Raw genomic sequence first — 27,988 nt, 5'->3', positions numbered from 1 at the left:
CCAGAGGATGAAATGACAGTAAAAGACTCAAGAAAAATATGTTTACTGCATCAATGAAACAAATGAACACTTCTAAGTTGCACAGCTTTCAGAAGGGAACACTCCAAGCAGATCTGTTAAGAGTGCCATACATTAACAGGAACTAATTATGAGCAAGTTAAATGTGAATAAATCAACACTATGAAACAATCAGCAATATTTTTGGATTTGCTGAAATATGTGATTTCCAGTGATAAATGGACTGCTTTTTGAAAATCAGATTATAACACCACAGGTAGGATCGATTTGCTCCTCAGGTGTTATCCAGGCTGGAAATGACCTTGAGAAGCAGAAGCTGACTTTCACCATCCCTGCATCTAGGAGCAAGTGGTAAGGAAGATGTAGTGAGGCAGGCAATCCTACCACATTCCATGTGTGCAGGCAAAGTGGGATTCCAGCCTGGGACGTACAGTTCCCCAAGCCGAAGGGTCCAAGAACATACTGGTTTCTTGCCATGAGCTTCACCTCCTTCATTTGTCCGAGGTTTGAGCCGATGTCTCTTTATAAACCTAATCTACATATCTAACAAAGAGAGCCACAAAGCAACAGCCTATCAGTGCCACTGCAGAGGCGGTGATCACCACCACGATGACACTCCCAGCCATGTTGACGAGGAAGCCCAGACCAACTCCAACCAAGATCTGAGCCAGCTGCACCATGGAGGTGAGGGCAGCGCAGTCCACGCCTTTGCCTCTGCCATTGTTGTCGGGGACTCCTGGGGCTCCCCGCTGCTTCTGCAAGAGACACACAGGGACAGATGTTGATCTACAGGGTACTGTCACGGGGGGGGGGGGGGTGTCAAGGGTCAGCTTACTTTTCCTGGGAAGAGTCCAGTGGTAAGTACCTTTGTGTCTTGGGTGGAACTGACTCTGAGCTCACAAATCAAGAACAAGTTCACATAAGAACAAACAAAATTCCAATGCAACCTTATTGGATTCCATGCCATTCTTCTGCATCACAAAACAGCATCCTTCTTTGAACTTATTTCAATCTTTTAAAAACTTAAAAGGGATTATCATCTTATAAACTATCTGAAAACAAACAGTAGCCTGGCTTTGACCAGCAGGCCACAGTTTGCTAACTCCTGATTGAGGGACTCCAGGGAACTCCGTTGTTACTGTCTTCCTTATTTGCAAGGAAGCCTTTTTCCTTCAACTTTAATGATAGCTTAAACATGAACATGGTCAGGATTCTCTTTGTAAGACGTACATGAATACAATGTTGCAGAAACTCAACAAAGTGTCCATTCAAATCTTTTTGTCTTCCTTGCTGTTAAAAAGGCAAGCAGTTTCAAAAGAAAGCTAAATTACATTTAAACAGAGGAGAAACAAGTTTCAACCACTTCTTAGCATGGTTATTTGGTTAATATGTTAACACTTGGTAGATAGTTGATATTTGGCCCCTATTGGTTCACATTGCCATTTGGTGTCTCTTACAGTCAGGGCCTTGCGCAAGGCTGAATTGCAGTTAGAACCTTATTTTGTCATTAGCACTTACCTAGGGCAGATGTTGCTGTCACTGTCTCCAGGACAACAATAACTCTAGCTGTCATTTTTGAAGTTCTGTGAGGTATTAGCTAGGTACTATGCTGAGCACAGTATATGTATGTATATATATATGTATATATATATACAGTATATAAAGTGAGTGAGAAACTAAAGATGTATATATACACATATATATGTATATATACTAGGTACTATGCTGAGCACAGTATATATATATATACACATCTTTAGTTTCTCACTCACTTTAGGTCGTGAATATTACTAATCTCTGATTATAATTATAATTGACTGATAAGGGTATCTGGTGTCTGAATGATCATTCCCTCTACTCGTGAGCAAAATAAAAAAATAAGCCTTGGTACAAGAAAAAAAAATATTATCTTTTTAATAAAAATAGGTAAATAAGAAAACACATTCATGTTTTCTTGATTTTCATTTTAAAGTATTGAAAAGATAAACTTTAAGAACTCTAGCAAGAGGGATAACATAGTATGTGTGGGTTGGGGGTGCAGACAGAAAAATTATGGAGGGAGCGACTTCATTAGAACACTTTTGTGTATCGTTGTTATCGACACTGTAACCTTTGTAAAAGTGAGCTCATTCTAAGTGCTACTTAACGACTAAATGAAAAATATAGTCAGTGTTACACAGCTTCAAAGGGGACAGCATTTCAGCCTAGTTTTCTGTGACTCTAAACTTGTTAGTTTTTTCTTTGCCTTGAGTTAGATACAAAGGAAACTCCATGTCCCCCAGACTCCATCGGTTAGACCAAAGACAGCATTCTTCAATAACTTGTGAAGCCGGTTCTCCTCTACCAAAAGGAATCATTTCCCTTCTCACTGGCAGAATGGAAGAATGAACAGCTATGATGGCTCTTGGCATACAAAAATGCTGGCCTCCAGGCTCCCGCGGGAGCACAAAAGTACCTGTTACACATGTCAGAGTTCATGCGAACATGCTAACTCTTCTCACCTTCTCCCCTACCCTAAACTCCTCCAGTTTATGGACTTCCCTCCTGCCAGCTACTCATTCTCCTTATAACCCTGCTATTTCAGCCCCTCTTTCGCTCTCTCTCTCTCTCTCTCTCTCTCTCTCTCCTTGTCTATATCCTATCTTTTCTTTCCCTCTCTAGTCTAAACTCTTCCATATACCTCTGGATATTTTCTCTCCCTCATCCTCATAAGAAACCCCTTGGTGATGGAGCAGCCATTACATTAGTTTCTCTACTGCACTCTTGAATACAGTTAGGAGGACAACATAAGGTCCTTCCTGCCTTGCAGCCTGAATTCCAAGCCCTAGGGTGGCATCTCTCCAGGAAGCGTGGTAAGGACCAAGTCATGGCTCCAACCCATAACCCCAAGAAATATCAACTTGCTCTTCTACAGTGCTGGTAACTGGTAAGACATCATTGTGAGCATCTAGAAATACTGAAGTGAACAGGGAATTCCCATAAGGTAGTTTCAGAAGAGTTTGGTCCCCATTCCTTTCTCGGTCTGATCGTGGACTGGTTTCTCAGCATCGCTAAGACTACCTTCTTTCATCAGATAGTTAGGAGTCACTATCATGATCCTAAAATTCAAAAAATACTCCACAGTTCACAGCAAGGAGAAAGGAAGAACTCAGCTAGGCTGGTTGTCATGTCTGTGTGATGATAATAGTTTATGCAGTCTTCTTCCAAATTCTCCCCTCCCCCACCCCATTCCTCAGGTAAATTCCCTTTGCCACTCACCTCCTTCTCCTCCTCACGGTGGTACTCGGCAATGAGGTTAAAGGGCACAGTGTACAATGTGCTGGACATCACACCAAACATAGAACAGAGGACCAGGGTAGAGTAGACATTCGGGAAGAGTCCTATGAATCCTGTTCCCAGGCCGAAGAGCAAATATCCAATGAAATAAAGGCCCTTTAATCCAATGTAGGAAACCAAAGCTTTATGAAAGTCTGTTGAGAGAATAAATAGGAAAAATTGCAGCTGGCAGGTGCCTCACAATATCTAACAATTTCAGATAATCCTTTCTCTTGAAGATGCATTTTTTTTTTAGACAGCTTCCTTTGATACTACGTCAGGAACAAAACACTTCCTTATCTGTGTGCAAGAAACAGCTGAATTTGGGGATCAGTTTTAAAGCCTTTGCGTAAAAGGCAGCACAAAATTGCCTTGCTGGTTTGTTGTCCATAGAGGAGAACCAGGTACTTTTTAGCAGTCAGCCAAATAGCAAAAGAATGTGAAAAAGAAGAGGCACAAAAGCAGACCTTGGTGATGGGGGCCAGAGGATGAAAGACACAGAGGAAGAGTCATGTCCACTCTGATGAGAGGGCTCTGGCACCAGTGGACCCAATGGACCATGTGTGCCTATCCTGACCCTGCCGCCAAAAGTCAGGGTGGGAATATTAAAACAATCAGGTTTTGCAGAACCATTCAAATCATTCTCAGTTTCTTAATCCCAACCCAAAGGTAGTCTGCGCGGGTAAGAAAGCTGTGAGGTTCTCTGCAGACATTTTCCCCGCCTTGTCAATCGCACAAAGGCTGTGAAAGGTTCCTACAGTTCCCCCATGGCTGACTCCGTGATGGAGACAGGTTTCTTATTTGCTCATCATCTCCTCTTTCTTACCTAGAAAAATGGAAGTAAAATGCAGTTCTTCATGGTAGGGGTTGTTAGTTAGAATCAAATGAGGTGAAAGATATGAAAACCACCCAGTCCACGATAGGACACATTGAAGCTATTCAGTTCATGTAGCTGTTACCATTTTACCAACTGCAGGGTGGGCCAAAGTAGCTGACTTCGGACTTGGTCCTCTTCTTAGCATATACTTTGCGCATACAAATATAAAAAATACAGAGTCTGGACTATCCCTCTTCTACTTTAGTCTATTGGTCCACATTAGCCAGAGAATAGATGATAGATGCTTGAAATGTGCCTATTAAGAATAAAACGTTGCTCAGCCACTGGAATTATTATTGAACTTATGCTTCATGGACAGGAAACAAATCTGTATCATATTTGAATCAATTACAAAACAAAACAGTGTCTTGGGTCACTGGATGAAAGACAAGCTGCAGAAATGACAAGCAGACAACATGACTTCCCCTTCAGATGCATTCCATGTCCGGAGCGCTGTTGCTAAGGCTTGAGAATAGAAGCAGGGCAAAGCGAGGTCAGTTTCAGAATAACCCCTGACATGCCTGCTTGTTTAATGGTTTATATTTATGCAGAAAATGTAGTCTAAGGTGTCTCAGTGCACAAAAGATATCAGCAATGCATAGCTCTTTTCTAGGTGTGTACAGCAAGTCAAAGAGAAGCAAAGAAAGATAAAGAAATACTTGAACGTATCTCTAACAACAGCACAAAGGTTGAAAGTCTGGCTTAGAGTGCTTTATTCATGAAAAGAAGCCAATATATCTCAGACACAAAATCCCCTGGCCTCTGCTGCCTATGATATCAGGGTGGGCCACATCCTCAACAGTGCTGTCTTTGTAGTGGGAAGAAATGACTGAGTTGAACACTAGCCATGAGCACTAGTATAGGATAGGGCAGGCAGCTATGTCTCCGCGCAGTTCTTGCAGTAGCTGCTAGAAGGCTGTCTCTTGGCTGTGCGGATGGAAATGAGAATAAGTCCGATTCTCTGTCACTACCCCACCCAGGGATCCAGGTTGACCTGTGGAGCTCTGTGGAGCTGGAGATGCTGAAGCTCTACAGATTTGCTAAATCATCTGTGAAATCCACAAAACACGAGGGGTCTTGCTCCAGCAGAACATGGAGCTGCTGGAATCCACATCTCACCCGTCCAATATCTCGCCATCTTACTCACAGAATCCCCTTTGGTTTTCTAAAAAATATTCCCCAGAAACCCACTGATTACAAGCACAATTCAAGGTCAGTCACTCCTAGAACTGACCATGGAAAATGACACGGCACATGATCCTCTCTACAGGAATAGCTTTCCCTCATTTCCTAAACATTATCAAGAGTCTAATAAAGAGAAGAAAATAGATTTTGAAGTATAAAATCTGGGTCCTGCTGCCAGCCCGTGGAAGGCTTTCTTAGGAAAAGAACACTTACATGAGTAAAGTGAAGAAAACAGGGAGTTGATGCACAAGCCCCAGCATCCAACCTCAACTCCTCTCTCATAGGTGAGGAACTCTGTGGAGTTGTGGGAACTGTAGGGATCCCCATGGTACACAATCTGAAAGAGAGGGGCTAGCAGTTGAGTAAGGAGCGCAGGGTGGCGCAGCTCTTCTCTTGCTTCTCAACCCTTGGGGAAAGGGGCCCTTCATCAGGTCCAGAGTCCAATCAGACATCACCAGGCCACTGTATTCACCTAGTATGCCTCCTTCAAGGACCTTCATGAGGTATAGCTATGCATCAGATATAAAGAACATTTCTCTGGGGTGATCTTTAATGGTCCTCCCTCTCATCCTAACTCCTGGTCCCACCTGGTTTAATCCCATTCTCTAGTATGGCTAACAGACTTCCTACTCACCTCTGCCTGTAGTAGGGAGGCCACTTGCTTGTTCCCAGCTGCTCAGCCCCGAAATAACCACACAGAAACTGTATTAATTAAATCACTGCTTGGCCTATTAGCTTATCTTATGCATATTTAGAGCTCACTCTAATATCTTAAATTAACCCATTTCTATTATTTTATATTTTACCATGAGGCTCAAGGGCTACCAGCAAGCTTCCAGCTAGCAGCTCACGTCTTTACCCTCTGGTGGCTACATGGCATCTTTTGGCTCTGCCTTTTTTCCTCCCACAATTTAGTTTAGTTCCCCCCCAAGCTCTCCTCTACCCTATCACAGACCAAGCCAGATTCTTTATTCATTAACCAATAAAAGCAACACATATAAAGGACTTCCCACACCATCTACCCACACCCTTCCTATGCCCACTTAGAATTCTTTCTTGTCCTGTTTTATCTTTGAAACTCTGAGTCATCCCTCAATGCCAGGATCATGCCATATATCTCTTTCATGAAGCTTGACATGAGTTCCAAAGATAGTACCTTCTCTTGTCTAGTTGTTATATTTGATCACATAGTGGTTGATATCAGAGTATTTAGGTTTACAGGATGTAGCAACCTACTTCTAGAACATACCTGTAAACCACCAAAGGCACCCTTGGCTGTATCTACTCCAAAGGCCTGACAGAAGAAGCTCCCAATGAGTGTGTGAATATAAGGCACAAGTTTACCTGTCCCATGAAATCTGTGAAGAAGAGCATGTTTGACAGGAAGGCTGTCCATCCAATGAGGTGGCTGATGCAAAGGCAGCGATAATGGGAAGGCATGTTCACTAACGTCCTCAGAAGTGACTTCATCGACATTGCCCTCTGACTCTGGAAAAAAGCATGGGTGTCTTCAGCGTGGGTGCCCAGGCAGAACAAGAGCTATGTGACATCTCCATCACTTGTCTAGCATAGGACGTTATATGTGACATCTCCATCACTTGTCTATCATGGGACGTTATATGTGACATCTCCATCACTTGTCTATCATGGGACGTTATATGTGACATCTCCATCACTTGTCTATCATAGGACGTTATATGTGACATCTCCATCACTTGTCTATCATAGGACGTTATATGTAGGCTTCCACAGAAGAAACTTATTGATAATGTGCTGTTAAAAATGAATGACAGCTTAGCAGTTCCAGGTCCATAAATAACTTTTATAACCTAAGACTAGAGAGTCCAGGGATGGAGCTACACCCAGTGCAAGGCATAAGTGACGGCTGACACTCTGTCTTTAAATGGGACTCCTGCAAGAGGACAAAGCCCACGAGCCTAAATTGTCCACTAGATAATTATTGTTATTAGAGCATGGTAGGCTAATTCAAGATGATGTCCATGATCTCTTGTCTGGATGGTAGCCACAATTATGTTTTGATACATGTAAAAATGGATCTGGAAAATACGCTTAAGGTTACTAGTTAGTGGACCCTGAGGGAGTTAACAGACGGTGACCTGGTTAATACTAGCTAAATTACACAAGTCCTTAGAAAACAGCGGGTTGTTTTTGTCCCAGCTGGGAACAGGAGCAGAATCCTGAGCAACTTGAAGCATGAGGGTTGAAAACGGTAAGGGTCCCATGGAAAGGAGCTTGAGAGAAGTCCTTCAAAGTTTAGAGAAGTTCCTGGCCAATAATCCATGTGAAAATAGGGACCTTACTCTCACACCACAAGGAGCAGGGTTCTGCCAATGACCTGAATGAGCTTAAAGACGGGTTCCGTCCATCTGAACCTCCAGATGAGGACACTACATCATGACTGCGGGGATGCAGGACACTGAGCAGAAAACCCACGGGAGCCCACCAACACTTCTGACCCACAAAACTGTGACATGATCGGTGAATGCTGTTCTAAGCTGCTACATTTGCAGTGATGCTCTAGGAAGGTAACACAGAGAGCTAGTCAGTTCCCTTCGCTAGGTAGGTTCCCGCTCTCGGGTCACTTCCCTGTCTCTTGCCAATGATGGGCAGGTGTAAGAGTGCCTTATGGAGCATCAAAATGTGAACAGTATGTAGAAGATGACTACCCATGCCCCAAATTCCTCACTTTAAATTTATGCATTGACAGCAGGGGCTGTAATTACTCTTATTATTTGGTTTCCACAAGCTTGAGAGAGCTAGAATTGACACCATTGATGACATAAAAAGTCTTTAACATCTTGTCACGTAAGAGAAGAAAGAATTAAGCAGTCAGCCTCCCTGAGGAAGCCAAGTGAGGTGGGTTGGTGGCTCTCTCTTCGTGAGTTTTTAAAATTCTGGGTCTTGACATAACGAAATTGAGACCTAATTAGAAGAGTTATCAGTCTCCTGAGATTGTCTATTTTCTTTATAATAACATATTGTCCTAAAGCTCCTTTTATTATATATTGTCATATAGTATTGTATTATGAAATATGTTTTTTTACATAATTGGAAATGTGAGGAAAGGATCAATTTATGATAAGATAACCATTCACTTTGTTATATTAAATGTCACATTCTTGGTTATTTTCTGCACATGAGGCTTCTTTCTTGTCATTGTTCTGTTCTAGAACTCTTTTAAAAAATAATTTATTATTTTTTATTTTATGTGCATAAATATTGGTATTCAGCCTGCATGCATGTCTATGTAAAGATGTCTGATTCCCGAGAACTGGAGTTACTGAGAGTTGTGAGCTGCCGAGTGGGTACTGGGAATTGAACCCAGGTCCTCTGGAAGAGCAGACAGTGCTCTTAACCACTGAGCCATCTCTCCAGCCCCCTGTTTTATAACTCTTAAACTTATCCGATATCTCTTTTTATTTCTATGTTAAAAATATTAGATTTAACAATTCTAGGATCATCATATGGTTGATACTTTCAGTTTCATCATACTTGTTTGCATTTTGTGTGTTGAAACAGGATCTCGTGTAGTTCAGGCTGGCCTTGAATTTTCCAGGTCCCTGAGGGTGAGAGAATGACCTTGAACTCCTAGTCTTAACTTCCCCTCGTAAATGCTGGGATTACGGGTGTGCACAATCACACCCAGCTAACACTACACATCTTGTAGTATTTAACCCACTATGCTAATTTTCTTATACACACACACACACACACACACACACACACACAAAACACTCTCTTACATACAAGAATATAGAACCTAAAATAAAAGATTACTGTAACAAACGTGTAGAATTACTTATTCTTCTTCCAAGGGAAAGGTGGTTATTGTCCAGGGAATGGCAGCTTCATGCTTTTAACTAAGCACTTTCTCTTCATTTTGTTTCTCCTTTCACCCAAAAAGCACACACTCGGGAAAATCAGTCTGGCAAGCAAGCATTCTGCCTCAATCCAAATATTAATGGATCTTTCTTCTTTCCACATAATTTTCAGCCTTCTCCATTGTTAACCTAATTTCTCCTTCTTTCCAAAAATAAATGTGAGCCTTCAAATTAAGCTTAGCATTTCTGTAAAAGCTGGAAATATAAATATTCAGTTTTTAACTCAGAATAAAAAAAAAATCTAGCTGGCATCTTACCCCTGACCCATCGGTTCCCTGAGAAAAGCCCTTACAATGGCTTTGAACTCCTAGGAGATATTTTTGAGAGGGCCAGGGAGCCAGGCAAGGGCCACGAAAGGCCCTGCTAGTAACCCTCCAAGACCAGGCCTTAGTTTCAGTTTACTGGAACCAGCTGGAGCTGATAAAGCAGTTCTCTGGGTAAACCACACCTCAGGGGCAACCAATCAGCAGGCAACCCATAGCCTTCTGCTAGCTCTGCAGAGGACTATGCCTCCCCCTAGCTAAAGGTAGCTTTCCCTTCCCTGCTGCTGGAAAGTTCCTAACCATTAGAGCCGCCCACAGAACGAATCTCTTCTCTCTGGAAACTTCAATTCATCTTAAAAGGGCCCTACAAGTCTCTCCAGCTGTCTCCGTTTGCCACCCCAACATGCTGGCAGTTTATTATTATTATTATTATTATTATTATTATTATTATTATTATTATTATTAAACAGTCTTGCTGATTGTATGCGTGACTGGTGGTCTTTTGTGGAACTTCTCGCGGATTCTAACAGTTATATTGCGCAGACTCTACACCATCCATCAGCTGGTGACTGGAGAGTGGTGGATTTGCGAGTGAACACGCTTCAGGGTCCTCAGGAGGAAGACACCCCAAAGACTTCCCTGATGGAGAAAACAAGTGTTGAGGAGATATACTGTTTTGCCACGCAGGGATGGGAGATGGGTTTTTATGGGATCTAGTTTGAACTCCAAAACAGGCCAGGTCTCTTCCTATTCAGAATCCTAGTTCTAAACTGAGCCACCCTCAGTTTGGAATCAAGCACTGTGAGAAAGCCTATTAACTTTGACCTTGGCTTTGATCCCAGCCCTGACGCGCACATCTGGGGGCAGCCCTAGAAAAGCATGGAGAAGAGAAGTGCGTGAAGAAGGAAGGCTTCGCTAGGAGCCCACGATGCCGTCTCTGCTACTTCTTTATTGGCTTCTTTACAATACTCTTTTTTTTCTTGCTTGTTTTCTCCTTCCTTCCTTCCTTCCTTCCTTCCTTCCTTCCTTCCTTCCTTCCTTCCTTCCTTCCTTCCTTCTTTCTTTCCTTCCTTCTTTTCTTTTTTAGATTTGCCCACTTTAATGTATTTTTTTTTTTTAATTTGTCTTGGAACAGGTCTTATTTGCAGAAGCCCTGCCTGGCCTGGAATGGATACATAGACCTGTGCAGATCTGAACTCACAGAGATCCGGCTGCCTCTGCCTCCTGAGTGCTGGGGTGAAAGGCGTGGGTCACCACACCTGGTCTAGTTTGTCTCTTAAGCCAAACAACAAAAACCATTCAGATTCTAAAGCTTGTATGTGACACACTGCTATTGTTTGCCTCATTTTTCTTCTTGTTATTCAACTGAAATACATTGTTTGACATTGCTACACGATGGTTTGAAATATGCATACACCATGGAATAACTGGAGAGGATTAACTGACCATGCCTCGTTGACTGCATTTATCTTTTGTTTTCTCTCTCCCTCTTGCTTCCTCCCCTTTCCAGGTTTTTGCCCTTCTCTCTCTCAGAAGGAAAACAAAACAAAACAAAAAATGAAAATCAAAACCAACAAATCAAACAATAGGCTAAAAAAATAACAAAGCAAAACAAACAAACAAACAGACAAAAAACCTTGCACACACACTAATCCCAACCAAAACAACAACAAAAACCATGGAGTCCCTCATTTGATGAGTCCCTTTTAGATGGTAACTCATTGCCAGAGTATATAATTTACAAATTCCTTTTCTCATCTGGCACCTTGCCTGCTCACTCTGTTGATAGTATCCTTTGCTGCGCAGAGATCTTTTAGCATCATGCAGGCCCATGTTTCTCTCCTAACTTTCTACTTTGGGATGATAACTAATTAAGAGTCTCTGTTCCCAGATTACGGTGGCTTTCCCTGCTGTTTTCTTCTAGTTGTTTTACAGTTTGAAGCTTAGGTTTAAGTCTTTGATCCATTCTCATTGGCTTTCAACATAGGACGTTATTGTGACCTCGCTTCATTCTTCCATGTGTGCATATACAGATTCTCCAACACTATTTATTGAAAACTATCTTTTTTTTCTATAGGGTATTTTGGCTATATTTTTTTTGTCATCGATCAAATATGAGGATTAATTCTTGGTTGTCTGCTCTATTCCATTGATCTACGCATTGGTTTTCATGCTTTACCATGCTTCGTTAATTATATAGCTTCGCAGTAAAGTACTCAATGCCTCTAGCTTTGTTCTTTTTGTTCAAGCTTTGGATATCTGTGGTCTTCATGATTTTATATAGAACTAGAGATTTTTTTCTATTTCTGTGAAAAAAGTTATTAGAATTTTGATAGTGAGGAAATCAAATATGTAGATTGCTTTGAGTAATACGGATATTTAATAATGTTAATTATGATCATTTCCATTTAATTGTGTTTTCAATATTTTTCATCATTGCTTCATAGTTTTTAATTACAGATATTCCTAAGTATTTCTATAGCTGCTGTATATTGATTTTAGTTCTAGATAGTATCCTGGTTTACTTTCTATTGTTGTGCTAAAAGACACCATGACCAAAAGTTACTAGGTGTGTTGACGACTTTTGTGTCAAGTTGACACAAGGTAGAGTCATCCGAAAGGAGGAAACCTCAGTGAGAAAATGATTCTTTAAGGTCCAGCTATAGAACATTTTCTTGATTAGTGGTTTCTGCAGGAGGACTCAACCCATAATGGGTGGTGCTATCCTTGGGCTTGGGCTAGTGTGGGGCTCGATTCTATAAGAAGACAGACTGAGTAAGCTATGACAGCAAGTCATTAAGTAACACCCGCCTACCATGATCTCTACATCAGCTCCTGCCTCCGGGTTCCTGCCCTATTTGAGTTCTGGTCCTGACTTCCTTCAGTGATAGATTATGAAAGGGAAGGGTAAGTCAAATAAACCCTTTCTTCCCCAGCTTGCTTTTGGCCATGGTGTTTCATCATAGCAATAGTAACCCTCACTAAAAACACTTGTGGAGGAGCGGGTTTATTTGACTTTCACATTCCAATCACACACCATCATGAAGGGAAGTCAGGGCAGGCAATCAAGGCCAAACCTAGAGGAAAGAATGAAGTAGAAGCAATGGAACAAGGCCACTTACTGGCTTGTTCCCCTACTTTCTTAGACAATCCAGGCCCACCTACTTGAGGTGGTACCACCCAAAGTGGGCTGGACTGTCCTGCATTAACCTTTACTCCAGAAAATGTCCCCACAGACTTGCCCACAGGCCAATGTGATGGAAGCATTTCCTCAGCTATGGTTCCTCTTCCTAGATGACCCTAGCTTGGGAGAAGTCGCACAGACAGCCTGCTGGAAATATTTGCCAATGTACAGACTTTTGTATATCCTCACCTCTACTTAATTCACGGTCTGGTTCTAACAGATTTTGAGTTGTGTCACGAGTCTTATGAATATAAGAGTCTCTCCTCCACAAACAGAGACAATTTCTGCTCTTTGTTTCCACGGGGACACTTTCTTTTTCTGACCCTTTCTATTTCCTTCTCCTCACTGATCGCTCTACTACTGTTACACAGAACTGACGGTGGGTATCCTTAGCACAATCTATTAAGAGTTTTTAATCATTAAACGAAGGCGAATGTTGTCTAATGGCATTTCCACATTTCTTCCAATAATCCCAGTGTTAGCCCTTTGTTATATTAATGCGATACACTCGGCCACATTTATAGGGAGAAAATTCCACCTGATCATGGTAAACAATCATTTGGAAGTGTTGCTGTATTTGGTGTGCTAGTATTTTGTTGAGGCTCTCTACACCAGAGTTTATTAAGAACACGGGCCTGTGAATCTTCATTCGCTTCTCTCCCTGCCAGTGTCTCTCTTTGGTATCGGCATAGTAATGATTTCACAGAAACATTCAGAAGTTTCTGCTTTTTTGGATTCCTTTAAAAGGCTTTGAGAAGAATTGGCACTAGCTATTTACACGCTTGGTGGACTCCAATAGGAGCTCATTCGGCTGTAAACACAGAATGGGATACTGTCATGCTTCTTTTGAAACCTCTCCTGGGACCCACGGGCTGCTTATGAGAACATTGTTTCATTTCAATATGTCTGTGAACAATCTGAAGTTCCTTGTGTTATTCACTTATAGTTTTACACTACTCTAGTTGTCAAAGGCCCTCAATCTGGAAGGGGATTGTAATTTTTTTAAATTATAGGTTTTATTTAAATTTGTAATAAAAAATTTTAATTTCTTTCTTTTTTGTTTCTTTTTAATTGTTTTTATTGAGCTATACATTTTTCCTACTCCCCTTTCTTCCTCCTATCTCCCATTATATCTTCCCTCTGCCCCCTGACCCCCCCATGCTTTCAATTTACCCAGGAGATCTTGTCTTTTTCTCTTTCATAAGTGGATTCATGTATGTCTCTCTTAGGGTCCTCTTTGTTGTCTAGGTTCCCTGGGGTTATAGACTGTAGGCTGGTTATCCTTTGTTTTACGTCTTTATATCCACTTATGAGTGAGTACATACTATATTTATCTTTCTGGGTCTGGGTTACCTCACTCAGAATGTTTTTTTCCCCTAGTTCCATACATTTGCTTGTCAATTTTAAGATGTCATTATTTTTTTTTACCACTAAGTAGTATTCTATTGTGTAAATGTACCACATTTTCCTTATGCATTCTTTGATTGAGGAGCATCTAGGTTGTTTCCAGATTCTGGTTATTACGAATAATGCTGCTATGAACATAGTTGAGCACATGTCCTTGTGGTATGATTGAGCATCCTTTGGGTATATGCTCAAAAGTGGTATTGCTGGGTCTTGAGATAGATTGATTCCTAATTTTCTGAGAAATCATCATACTGATTTCCAAAGTGGCTGGACAAATTTGTACTCCCACCAGCTGGTGGGGCTTGCCCCGCACACCTGGCTCACCCTTGCCCCTCAGTATAATTTTAATCTCCTTATTCCTAGGGAATATTCTCTATTCTGTTCTATTGAGAAAAAGGTATATTCTAATGCTACTAGTTAGGTTCACATGGTATAAAGTGTGGTTCTAAGCCCATGTGTCCTCGTCGATCCTCTCTGGATGATTTACCTCCTGCTGTGGAATGTTCCCTTACACTGTGTGACTAGATGTTGCTGGGATTGGTTTAATAAAGAAGCTGACTTGTCAACAGTTGGACAGGATAAGGTTAGACAGGACAGTCAGACTAGGAGAAAAGTGGGAGAAGGAAGGGTGGAATCCGGAGTGGCCAGCCAGAGGGAGAATGAGTGAGACACACCAAATGGGATAGAGGTAAGAGTAATAAGCCTTGGAGCAGCACATAGATGAATTTAGAAATGGATTAAGTAGTAGGTTAGTTTAGTAACAAGCCTGAGATATTGATCGAGCATTAACAAGTAACCTTAAGTCTCTGTTTGATTATTTGGGAGCAGGCGGTCAGGACATGAAAACTCTGCCTACAACCTAGCACTGTGGGTGTTGCCTGTGGTCTCTGCTGCACTGCACCTCGCTCCAGACCTGCCAGTCACGGTTGCTAAAGCTGATGGAGTCCTGCATATTTATAATGATTATCTTTCTGTAAATTGATTTGTTTATCACTAATACCCTTCAACATCTTTTAAAATTTGTTTTTGTGGAGCTGGGGACCAACCCTGGAGTCTTGCACATGCTAGGCACATTCTCTACCAGGAAGTCCTACCTTTGGCTCTGGTTTTATGGATTTGACTGAAACTCTGTTTTATCTAAGACTGGCCAGTGTGCATTCCTTCCCCCCATATGCACTAAGGGGATTTTTGAGTTTTTTAAAAATTTGTTTGAACTCTATAGCTTTCTGCTCCTCTTTTCTCTACCATGAGCATTCTCCCCAAATCTCCACCTCAAATCCTGATTAACATGCAAAGTACCACTCTGGGGTGATTTTATTTTCTTTATCCATGACTCCTTACTCTATTCGCTTAAGAACAATCTCAACTTTTTTTTTTTTTGCAAAATCAATTCTACTTGAACGTATGGATGAGTGACATTCAAAGTGCCGTCTCTCTAGATTTACCACACATTCTTGACAATGACCATGCAAAATGTAAGGTTCTAGTGCCAGCCTCTTCTGGGTTTGGCTCGGGGGAGAGGGACCCTTAGAAGTTCAGTGCATGCAAGAGACATCCTGCTCTGCCCATGTCCTGCGCTGCCCACATCCCTTCCCTTTCACAGGTGTGTGCCTTTTCTCTTGACAGGAAGACACCACTTCCTACTTCTTTTTTCCTTTGTCTTTGTGGCATCACCCCTGAGAATCTCTTGAATATGTAATTCTATCCAAACACCTGCTGTTTAGAAAATCTTAAAGGATACACTGCTTTTTACAGCATTTTCTACTTTGCCTTATTGTGAGGCCATAAATGGCTCATGCTCATTTATAATTTCCCAGGCAGAGAGGCTGGCTTATAGATTCCTCAGCACAGGGTCTGGGCATCAGTCAATGTAATAGTCTCCAAATACCTAGTACCGTGCCGTGCACATGCTCAGTTTCCAGAGCAGCTTGTTAAATGAATAATAATTATAAATAATAGGTTGGATACTTAATGTCAAGTCTAAGAGACACCTTTCTATCTCTATATTAGTTGTAAAATATAAGAATTCTGGCAAATTGGCTAAGACAACAGGAGAAGCCGATCTCACAGAGAGCGGTGGTTCACTGGGCTGGTTATATACCGTTAGCTTAGATAGCATTCCCTGATTGTGCTCAGAGCGCTCAGCAGTCTCACAGATTCATTAGAACAGGGCCTAAGGCTACCACCTAGCTCACCAGGGGGAACCATCCTGAGTGACTGACCAGATCATTCCATGTGAACTGCACAATGCCCTTGCTGGTAGACAGAATTATTTTCCCATAATATATAAATGTCCACGGTCAGACATTTTCAAAGTTGGCAGTGCCAGGATTTGATCATGCTCCAAACCTTGAGGCTATTCTAAAGCCACCCTGTCTGCCAATGAATAATGCAGGTCAGTCACGTACAAGACTTCGATGTCTGTGCTAACAAGAAGATCTTTTGTACTAGAGCCCAAGAAATGGCTATTTAAGGGCAGCTGATGGAAGAATGCGGTTCCAGCATCAGTACTGTCCAATCTAACTCTTCAGAACAATGGAGAAATTCTACATTTGCCATGCTTGGGTCAGAGGTCCTGGTCCCATGTGGCTTTGAGCTTTAGAAATATGGCTAAGGCATTAATTAATTGTAATTTAAGTCATTATGTGGAGTTAGTGGCTTCTATATTGGTCAACATGAGTCTAATCTCTTCTCTGATCTGACCATTTCCTCGGAAACTTGATCCATTTCTCTGTCATGGGATTGAGGGTTTTGCTGTTGCTGTTGTGGTTGTAGGGGTTTATTATTGTTTTGGTTGTTGTTGTTGTTGTTGTTATTGTTTGTTTTTATTTTAAAGTTGAAGCTAATGAACCTTTTGTCCAGCCAAATCATGTTATGCAAAGTTTGTGTGTCTAATCCAGTCATCAACTCAATGACTTTGTCATTCGGAGAAACAAAGTTATAGATCATAATTCTTATATAAGAGACTGTTTTCTGAAGCCAGAGGATGGCTGGAGAGCTCTCATACAGTCTAACCTTTGACAGTTTTGATGATGATTTGAAAGGAGTAAGAGGCAAGAGACCTATGGAGGCACAAAATTCTTGTTCTGAAGGCTAATGACTGATTGAGTCATAGCATTCACAAAAGTCTTCACATCAGACCAGCAAACAAGATAAGTTTCCACCAAGAAGAACGTGAAGAACATTTTCCAAGAAAAAGAACAATATTACGGGTCTCTACCTGTTCAGAGGCTTTTTTGTTTGTCCCTCCCTTTACCAGCTCTGTGTCGTCACCATCGGGTTTAACTCTCTCAATAGAACCATATTCGTGTATTGCGTCTGCCGACAACGACGAACCCTGAGGGACTTGGCACGAGGGAGGGTCTTCGGCAGCATCTCTGAGTGGGGCTTCAGGGATACTGCACAGGTGGACGAGAAAGCACAAAGTGAGCACCAGGCCAGAGAAGAAGAACATGACCTGGAACTCGGTGCCCAGCAGCCTTCCCAGTTCCAGATGCATCCAGTCTATGGCACCCAAAAGGTAGCCAAGGGCACCACCAAAACCTGGAAAGCAAAGGCAAGAGAGAGATGAGTTGAGCGAGAGATGAGTTGCCATAGTCAGCTAATCACACTTGTTCCCCACCATGCACAGGCCCTCCCCTTCTGGGGAAGAGCTCCCTGAGGGGACCAGAGACAGCCTAGTAATCATGAAAAGACAATATAGCTAGGAGCTAAGACCTCATTTTGTTCTACTTGTCTCACACCGCCATAGCCAGTCCTCAAGACAACGCTTTGAGGAAATACGCTAGTTCTTTGCACTCACTACAACCTATGGGCTGCCACTAGCAATGTGCTAGTACAGTATGTTCATGGGAAAAATTCAGACTGGAGCCCTGGGGGGTCTCCCTCTTGTCACACTTTTGGTTGAATTAAAGAATTCTGTTTAAACACGTTTTTACTCTAGTCTGTTTATAGCACAGCCTCCTTATAGAAACACCAGGCAACATTTCGTCACTATACCCAAGGCCACTGGAGTTTCCTTTGGGATGAGGACTCTAGCCTTGAAATGGCGATCCGCCTGCCTCTGCCTCCTCAGTGCTGAACCAATAGACCAGAAGTACCATGCTTAGCTACTCTGCATCGGGTTAGATAACAAACTCTCCAATAGGGGACACACAAATGTGATGTACAAGGCACCAGATACCCCATTAAAAGGTGTCTATTTATAAAACACGAGAATCAAAATAAAAATGCAGAATTTCTCCTTATTTAAAGACACTGTTCTTACTACATTCTATCTATTAGCCTGGGAACCCAAATGGCAATGTGTGAATTTGCTGACCCAAATATTTTTCAACTCTGCATTAGAGGTCCTCCATGCAAATACTGGCTTTGGTATCCCACATAAAATTCTTGTGTGGACAAACATGAGTGTGTGTGTACTGCAACGATAATAAGTATCTCGATTGTATTCTATCTTGCTGTTAGGATGCAAGGAAGCCCGGGTGTGGAGAGTTTGCAGCTCAGAGCTCATCTCCTACCATCACTGAAGAGGAGTAGATGGCCTGGGGGAAGCTGAGCATCCGTAGTCTGAGGAAGCCTTGTGAAGGGAATGCACCCTCGTGAATGCGGCTGGGGGCCGATGTCGCTCAACCTATGTCCTTTCCCTCCCACACCTTTGCTTTCTATACCACTAATGCTTGGATGCAACTTCTGAGGAAAGAAATGGAAACCATTCCAATCTGATTGAGGCCAAGTCCCCCCCCCCCCCCAACCTGTGTCAAGGCCCTTACTGTAGAAGCAGCTGAACTGTTTGCCTTTATGGATTCGCAACCATTTTAGACATAAGATTTTATCCAATGCTACCCTTTTCTGGATGATATCTATACCACAGGCTAGAAAAATTTCAGCAAACCATTGTCAAAATCACAATGTTCTTATTCAACCAAATAAATGCTGATAGCATGCCAAATGCATTTGCCCAAAATTGCATAGTCTCTGAGATCAGACTTTTTTTCCCATACTGGAAGTTTCTAATTTTTTCTAACGTGCCTAATACAATAATGATTCATGCAAAAACATCAACTGCAATTACCTCGCCATTTTACTAGAAATGAGTTTCTCAGTTTCAGCACAGAAAATGGCTCACCAGCCTAGTTCAGAAACTTCCCATTTTTGATTGTACTCATAAAATCTGACTTCCGTTTCTTCTCGTGGCTAAGGATTAGAAATAAGGATATTTTCAGCTAGTTAATTGATCTGGCTCTTGAGCCATTTGTGACTACCTACAGTTAATTTTTCAAGTCTACAGAATATTTATAACTCTTGCATGCTTATGCATCAACGGGGTGAAGTCCTTTGGAAATGCACTAGCGCCGTCTAGTGGTGACCAAGAAGAACGGAGTACAGATGTTGGAGATAATGCGCTGAGGGGAAAACCCTTTTAACCACGCTGCAAATCTCAGCCTAATTCCCTCTTGCTCCAGCAGCGGCTCTGGTGAATTTTGCAAAGCCAAGCAGATGCATCTGGACCTCCCTTCACCCCAGAAAACCACACACATCCTGGAACCACCTTGGGTTAGTGGGGGTGATTCTTCCATCCTTCATCCCCTGAGATAAAGAGTTCTGAGATGCCTTTTGCTAGGCTCCTCAGGAAGCATGGAGAGACAGAAGGTAGAAGCCCACTCCATAATGCCTGGTTAGCACATTTGATAACAATTCCCTCCTTCTCTACAGTATTAATTCCCAAATAAACTGTGTGTCCATATTCCTGGGGATCGACTTGTACCATAATCCAAATGAAAACAGACACCACATCTTCAGTTAGGTATTGCCTTGTTGGATTTTACCCCTTCTCAACACCCCGTCAGGTGGCCTTGGGTTAGTCACTTTAACTCCCAACAACACATACTTAACCATTGTTAAAACTGAGGATGTTAAAATAGAATATTCATCACACAAACAGTTTCTGAGGCCCTTCCGTATTCTATGCACTGCACCGTTGAAAGCACTGGTCATAAAGCAATGAAAAGACAGTTTCTGCTGGTGGGGGGTGAGGAAGCAGACAAAGAAACCACAAATGAATGAATGAATACTAAGAGATCACATGTGAGCACAGGATCTGGAAGGAGAACAAGGAGGCAAAGAGGGCTGTTGGTATCAAGGGGCATTGCGCTAAGTGACAAAGTTCTCCCAGGGACATCGTGTTAAGTGACAAAGGCAAGCTGGAAAGTATACATAGTGGGTGGAAGCAGAAAGAGCTTGAGCACAGAGAAGAAGAGCCTAGAGGCAAAGCCAAGAGGTAGAACACAGGGTCAGAGCACAGAGGTAGAACACAGAGGCAGAGACAGAGACAGAGCACAGAGGTAGGACAGAGGCACAGCACAGAGGCAGGCACAGAGACACAGCACAGAGGCAGGCACAGAGGCACAGCACAGAGGCACAGCATAGAAGAGTAGTCAGTTCATGGAAGCAACAGTCGGTGAAAGCGACAAGAATGGTGATGGCCCTGACCGCTGTGCACTGTACACAGGCATTGAAGACATTTTCACACCGAACCCTGTAAATAGAGATGGCACATGCTGGGTTTGAAACTAAACTAATTAAAGCGAAGTGGGGGGGGGATGTCTATGGTTTCTGCACTGGCTGTGTCCCTCCCAGGCTGCCTGAGGGAGGAGATGTGAAAGTTCCCGACAGGCACAAACTTCAAAAGGAATCCAGTTGATAAAACAAAACCACTCACTCCACAATTATTCACGAGTGAGAAAAAGTGAAGATAGCCCCAAACATGAAAGAGGTTCTTCCAAACTGAATTAAAAGTTTGGTTAAATGGGGCTCTATCTGAAATTTATTTTTAGCTCTCCTCTTGGCCTTTTACTTTCTAGGCAGAGCATTTTATTTTTACATGTTAGTATTTTGTGCCCACTTTGAAGTACTTTTTTGAAGTTAGGAGAAGCCAAGCCCACTGAGTTTCCTCCTTTTCTTCTGCAGGAATACACAGGGTCGGTTTCTCCCTGCAGCATTCATTTCTTTACAAGTACGACTTTTTCAGATGGAAGCATAGAGAAGCCATGTGAGCAACAGCTCTGGCCTTTGACCCTGGGCACGTCTCTTTGTTTTGCGCATGGGCCCTTTCGCCAGTTTGTTTGCAACTAGCATCATAGGCCCACAGGCTTGGGGACAGGGGACACAAAGTTCAGACCTCTTGAGCCTGCACTGTCACAAAGGGGAGGCAGGATTTCCCAGCCTGCCAGCTGCAAGTTTGCCACCCACAGGTAGATCTCACTGCCCAGGATATTGCAGTCTGCAGTTCAGTTTAGTACAGATACACCAGGTTAGGAATTCCCAACACAAAAAAGCTACTTCCTCCCACTAAGCATGAGTTTGGTGGCTCACTGGGCTGATCTCCACAGTGACTGATGTGCATGTGGAGAGACTGAGAGTTTGTCCACCAAACCCATCACAGCTCCTGCTGAGCCGGGCCAGGAGAGTTGATCGCTACTTTTTAGTGTGAGAGACAAAAGACCAAATAAAATAGCTTTCTAGGGGACAGTAGAGAAATTCCTCTAACACATCCCCCACACACTCACACACACACACGCACACACACACTGCATGTGCCCATTTACATACAGAACAAAAAAATGGTGCATATTACGAGTGACCCAGCTGTGACTGTTGTGAATAATGCAGAGTGCCATCATCAAGTAGTCCGAGACCTTAGAAACGAAGCTCTAAATTGGGTGGGGCTCCAGACTACTGCTCTGGAAGGGGAGGGGCTTGATCCTGCTCTTCTGTTGAGGAATGGACTTGCTAGAAGCGAGCCACACACAGTGACCTCCCACAGGCCCTGGAGACACTGACTGACATCTACAGCTTGGTGCTTACCATGAGACCAAACAAAGGAAAACCTAGAAATCAAATGTCTCATAAGTGCTGTTAGGTCTATATTTTTTTTAACTATTGGATTTCTTCTAGTTAGTGAAAAATGCCCCTTCTTCCGTGGTAATGGATCCCAGTTTGCCCCAGGGAAGTAAGTGCCACTGTCCCTAAAAATTAAAAGCTAAGCAAACCCTCACTTTTTAATTTCAAGAGCCTTAATGATCTAATTGTGCTCAGTGAGAAACAAATAAAAGTCTGGGGGAGTAGAAAGCTTTTGCTTTCCTCGTTTAAATAGATGATGCAGGTTCTTTCCCCAGCTTCCTCCCTGACTCTGCTCTCCATCACTCCTGTCTAGAGAGAAACACGATGGCACTATAGCAACCATTCTGTATCCAAGAGTAACCAATGAAAGTTCAGTTGGTGCTGATGTGGACGGCTGACCAAAAGCCACTATGTATTCACTCCCAGGTTTCTTGTTATTTTTTTTTTAAAAAAGGAAACCAATACAGGCGTTTAAGCCACTATTGTGTGAATGTTGTTAAGATCAAGTCCTTCCCTACGCGATGCGCTCCTTGAACACCTGCCATGGGAGAGTGGGAGGCATCAATAAAGCATAGTGACTCCAGCAGGATTGTAAGTGGCTCACTAATCTGCACAGAAGGCTGGTCACTCTCTGACACATCTTCCTCACCTTCTCGCTCATTAACACACACTTCTTCTGTGGATAGTTCCTTCTTTGGCAAAATGTGTGGTATAACTGGAGTGACTAGAAATGTCCTAAAATAGAAGGCAGAACAATAGCAAACGCCATAAGGATTATATGAAAATCTCCCATTGAGGACAGCCTGGTCTTTTAAACTGAGAAGTACTGGACTTTTTCCTCATAGGTGGACCGAACTTTCCCTTGTCACCAGCTGCTCTCCCACCAGAACCAGGGGCTGCAGGTACTTTAGGAGACTTTAAAAGAAGCATCATGTGGAAGGGCCTGAGAACCATTAGAATGAGACCCAATAGTCATAGTTTTTAGACCATGAGCATTAAAAAAAAAGAACATTAAAAAAATCTCTTTATAAAGAATTTCTGTGCTCTTATGTTTATTCAAAAAATGAGACTATCTCCAGTATGCTGAAAAGGAAAATGAAAGGGATGGGGGGGGGGGGGAGAGAAAAATGGGTATGCTCAATCAATATGCCATCTTTTCTTTGAAGGGGAACTGGGCTCAGGGTCAATGGCCACTGTATGGCCTAGAGCGCACCTGTTCGCACATTCATGCACTGACATCCTAAACCCTAGTGTGGCTGTGTTTGCATGGTGTCTTTAAGAGGTGCTGACAGTTAGATGAGACCTGGAGTCACCCTAGTCTAGCAGACTGATTTTCCTATACAAGAAACACCCCCGGGGCCAGTGAGAGTGAGGTGGGAAGCATATGAACAGCAGCGAAGTCACGTGAACAGCAGCGAGGTCATGTGAGGACTCAAGAAGATGGATGTCTGCAAGCCAGGAAGAGGCTTTGGCAGAACCCACCTCCACCGACATGACCTTAGACTGCAGCCTCTATAGAGGATAGCCTTCCTGCTGCTCAAGCCAGTCAGGCAGCAGTCCTGGGGTACAGCAGTCAGGCTGACCAGAGAACCCCTGGGGTGCTGCACTAAAGCATGCCTGAAGGCTGAAGCTCAGCCCATCTCTCCATGCTGGAGCCAGCCACCAGATCCCCTTTGTATCCACTCAATAAACTGTGCTTTGATTGTTTTCTGGATTAAAAACCAGTTAGATAGTAAGTCTAATTGTAATTTAGAAAACAGGAAGAGGTGGGAATTCCAGACCATTTTTGATTTCTGAAGGGATTTTCTGAGCGCCAAGACCTTGAACCCAGAGAAGAAAAGAAAGAGGGTCTGGGAGGAGTTGGGGGAGGGAAATAAATATGATCAAAATATATTGTCTGAAATTCTCAAAGAATACATAAAGGCATTATTAAAATGAAAAAGGAAGAAGTGCTAGGTTGGTATTTATTTTGAGCATCGGCAATTTGACTGCTGGTGGCTGGAGAGCCAGGGAAGTGAAAATGAAACAGACTTGATGTCTGTGCTGGAAACATTCTGAGAGTTATTCAGCACACAGAGAATGTGGAGGGGCCCGTAAGACATAAAGCTTGAGGTGCAGAATGAAAATAGTGCATGGGCTCGGTGGCGGGGGGAGAGAAGACTTAGTAGCTAAGAGTGCCGGTTGCTCTTAACAGCAAAGGAAAAATTTGATGGGACCAGACATCCATGTGAGAGAGTGAGGTTGCTGAGCAATAAATGCAAAGCTGAGGCAAGAGTTTCCCCAAACTCCAGCTTTGTTCTGCAGCATTTAGACCTCCAGAGATGTGGGGGTCAGATGCCACTGACACGCAGGACTGCCCCTGTGACCTTGCACCTTCCCCCAGCGTGGGAGGAACAGCTGGCTGTACTGGGGCTGCCTCACCCCTCCATAGATTCACTACTCAAATATTTGCCAAAATGACAGAACTAGACTTCATGGATTCCATGTGCAGGAACTAGTCTTGGCTCTGGGAGTAGGACCCTACATGGTCAGGGAAGGAGACAGAGTGCTTCAAAAATTTAACATGCATTTGGCTTGACTATGAAGACAGTATAATAAAGCTGCCTGATAGTCTCCCTGCTAGATATAGAAATCCCCCTGGCTCAGGGTCTTATCTTCACTTGACAGGCCAACAGGGACTAGCTCAAGGATGCCTGGTGTGCTACCAATAACTTCTTAGGAAATGGCCCAGTGGCAATTGAGGGAGGCCGGCAACAGCCCCCTAGGCATGGCGAGAGCCCTCCCTGCCCACCCAACATGAACATTTAAAGTGAGCAGGTTGATTTCTTGATATAATTAAGAATTCTTGAAGACGGTGAGGGTTCACTTGCTTTCTCAATTTTAGTTTGCGTTTTCACTGTATTTCTTAGGACACCTGCCACACTCTCTGGGGTCCTTATTCAAATAAAAGGCAAATTGCTGAGCCCCATCTGGAATGCACTGAATCAGCATAGCTGCAGAAAGAACCCAGAAACCTGCAGTTTCAACACATCCCTAGGCAAGGCTGATGCTGCATGGTGAGCGCCTGAGGCTCGCTGCTTTAAAGAGAGGGGTCAGTGCACAGGGCTCCTTTTTAGTTCTGCTGCACGTGTTTCCACAGCATTCGGAAGAAACCTCTTGCGTGAACATCCTTTTCAAGAACTCTGAAGCCCCAGTCATGGGTTTACTTTGTTCAGAGGAACCAACGGAGACAGGGCGGAGCGCGTGACAGGCGCTTCCTGTCAACTGATCCATTCATTCGAGTGACAAAGTGCAGAGACCCTGGCTGCCTTCCACTGAAGTTCCTCCCCATCTGCAAAGCCCAAGGAGAAACTTTCAGGGATAGCCCCTACCTGTGAAGAGGGCGTGGTAGTGGAGGCCCCTCTCCTTGTCCCTGTGGGAGCAGACGTCGAACAAGTAGGCTTTGATAGGCCCATCAATGAAGTCAGCAGAAAAATCGAAGAGCACCACACCTGTCATGGTGATGCTTACGGCCCAAACCAGTTTCTTCCTTGGGTTAGCGACCAAAGCTAAAACAGAAACAAACATGGGTCTTCTGCAGGATGTCCAGAACAATCCTTATATTTTTATTCCACTTAAACTGCCATCAAATCATCCCTTTTCGGCTATGTAGTTTTATTTTTACATCCAAAAATGACTTTTTTTTTTTTGTTTTAAAAAGTATGCAACTGAATGCCCAGGAAAGACAGATTTATAGACAGGAAGTAAATTAGTGATTGCCTGGTACCTGGTGTCTGTAAGAAAACAGGGAGTGACTGCCAGTGGGGAGTGGCTTTCTTTGGGGAGGGGCATGAAACTACCCCATATGGGCACAGTGGTGACGGTTGCTCAATCTCATGACTACTCTAAAAAGCACTGGGTTGTATACTTTATCTGAATACTCTGGGATTTTAATGATATCTCTTTACATTAAAAAATAATAATAATGTGAAATAACCCAAAGAAAATCCCTTAAATACTAGGCCCAGTGACAGCTACGATCTGGGGCTTTCCTTTTTGCATGCGCAGACCTGTAATTCTACAGAGGGGCCCAAACACAGGACTTCTCAGACTCTGGAGTGCCTGACTGCCATCGGAACCACTTTGCCGACGCACAGATTGCTGGTGCTATTTCCCAAGGCTCTGACTGGGCAGGTGTAAGGGGGCAAGTATGACAGCTCGTAACTCTACAGCCCCTTGATAGACAATTTTGGGCAACCCAGGAGAATGAGATCATGGAGTATAAACACGTCTATCCTCAACCAACTCCCCCGATCCTTCCATTTGTTAAAAAGCCACTGTATGCTTCTAGCACTTAAGTAGAGTCCATACCACACGCTCCACTCATCCGCCAGATCTGCTGAGAACAATATACTATGTGTCCTTTGCTTGTGGTTTATTAACCTAAAGATAGTGTGCAATATAGAAACGTATTTGAAACAGTGGAAAAGTAAGTGAAAATGAGTCAACCTTCTCTTTCTTACCTCAAATTTTCTAGTTATATCCTACGTTTCCTTATCTATACACCCTTCTAAATCAGTGGTTCACAACCTGTGGGTCGTGACCCCTTTGGAAGCGGGGGTAACACATCGGATATCCTGCATATCAGATATTTACAATTCATAACCGTAGCAAAATTACAGTTACTGATATAGCAAGGAAATAATTGTTTGGTTGCGGTTCACCCCAACATGAGGAACCATATTTAAAAGTCACAGCATTAGGAAGGTTGGGAACCACTGCTATAAATATATACAAATATTACCTACTTATCTTGTATCATAATCACTTATTCTTCTGGCATAAATGATCTAAAACTGTGTGCTTCCTGATGATCTCTTTTTTAATGTGCTGGCAATGAGTACTTAGGAATTGGTAGCTGGTTTGTAGATAGAAACATTGCTTTAACATCAAATTTCTTTTTCAGAATTCACAATACAAAGATGTCTCAAGAGCTGGCAGGTCTGCGCTCTGTTCCAATTAAAATGCCATAGGCCCAGAATCAACTCGTATTTGTATGCAGCAGCAGTATTGACAAAGTATTCTACGAGACATGATACCCACAAAAGTCCTTCAACTGAATAAAAAGCAAGAATATTTAGTTTGGAGAAATGGATAAAAATTCAATCCATTTGAAAACCTTACAATAATAAAAGACAATGTTGTTATGTTTCTAGAAGTGAAGGCTCTTCAGCCACAGGTTTGGAAGTCATTCAACCGTAGGAGGAAGTTTCCCACGTGCTAGGAGAGATCACTGATTGTAGCCAGTTTCTGGCAGGCACTAAAAAGTATTTTACCTTAACAGTTAACTGTTAGGCCCGTGCACACCACTTACCTGATACAACAGCATCTCCATTGAGGTACAGGGCCATCCCCAAGAGCATCATGATGCCCAGGGTCAGGATGTAGGGTCTCCGGCGGCCCCACCTTGCCTTACAGTGATCACTGATGGATCCCACTACAGGCTGCAGAAGGAATCCCATGATGGGGCTGAGGAGCCACACCACGCTGTACAAACTCTTAGGCAGGCCCACGCTGAGCAGAACCGGAGTCACATAAGCGGCCTCCACGGCGTAGCAAAACTCTCGGCCAAACATGGCCATGCTGTGCATGACGAGTCTCCCTGTGGATCTCTTGGGCTGCTCCACAGATCCAAACGGGCAGTCCTCCGAGAGGGATTGATAGGTGTGGGTGTCAGTCTGTCCATGGCTGCCACTCATGACCGCAGAGATAATAACTTTCCTGTGTGCTCCTCAGGTTTGGAGTCCAAACCGGCTCTGACATGGAGTCTGTCTGAGCAGAGATGGGCAGGCTGGAGGAGGGGCTGGAATTCTTTCATTCCTTCAAGATCACAAGTTATGATGAGAAACAAAGGGGAGCTGGCACTTGGAAGCGTGACAAAGATTAGCTGTTGCGA

At 43.1% G+C, this 27,988-nt stretch overlaps 1 protein-coding gene across 1 annotated transcript; it reads right to left on the bottom strand.

The window, feature by feature from the left end:
• Positions 1–27: 27 nt before the first annotated feature.
• On the bottom strand, positions 28–27,988 carry Slc45a2 (solute carrier family 45 member 2). Its single transcript, XM_087896949.1, has 7 exons — positions 27,407–27,988; positions 25,425–25,601; positions 17,372–17,694; positions 6,740–6,883; positions 5,609–5,732; positions 3,277–3,488; positions 28–773 (listed from the first exon to the last, which is right to left on the bottom strand). Exons 1-7 carry the CDS (start codon positions 27,789–27,791, stop codon positions 549–551), a joined length of 1,590 nt encoding a protein of 529 aa, XP_087753075.1. The 5' UTR covers positions 27,792–27,988; the 3' UTR covers positions 28–548.

This window comes from Myodes glareolus, chromosome 15 (assembly GCF_982192425.1).
Source record: "Myodes glareolus chromosome 15, mMyoGla1.1, whole genome shotgun sequence".
Taxonomy (NCBI): domain Eukaryota; kingdom Metazoa; phylum Chordata; class Mammalia; order Rodentia; family Cricetidae; genus Myodes; species Myodes glareolus.
Note: the sequence above shows the minus strand (reverse complement) of the source record. Positions and strands in the feature narration are given on the sequence as shown.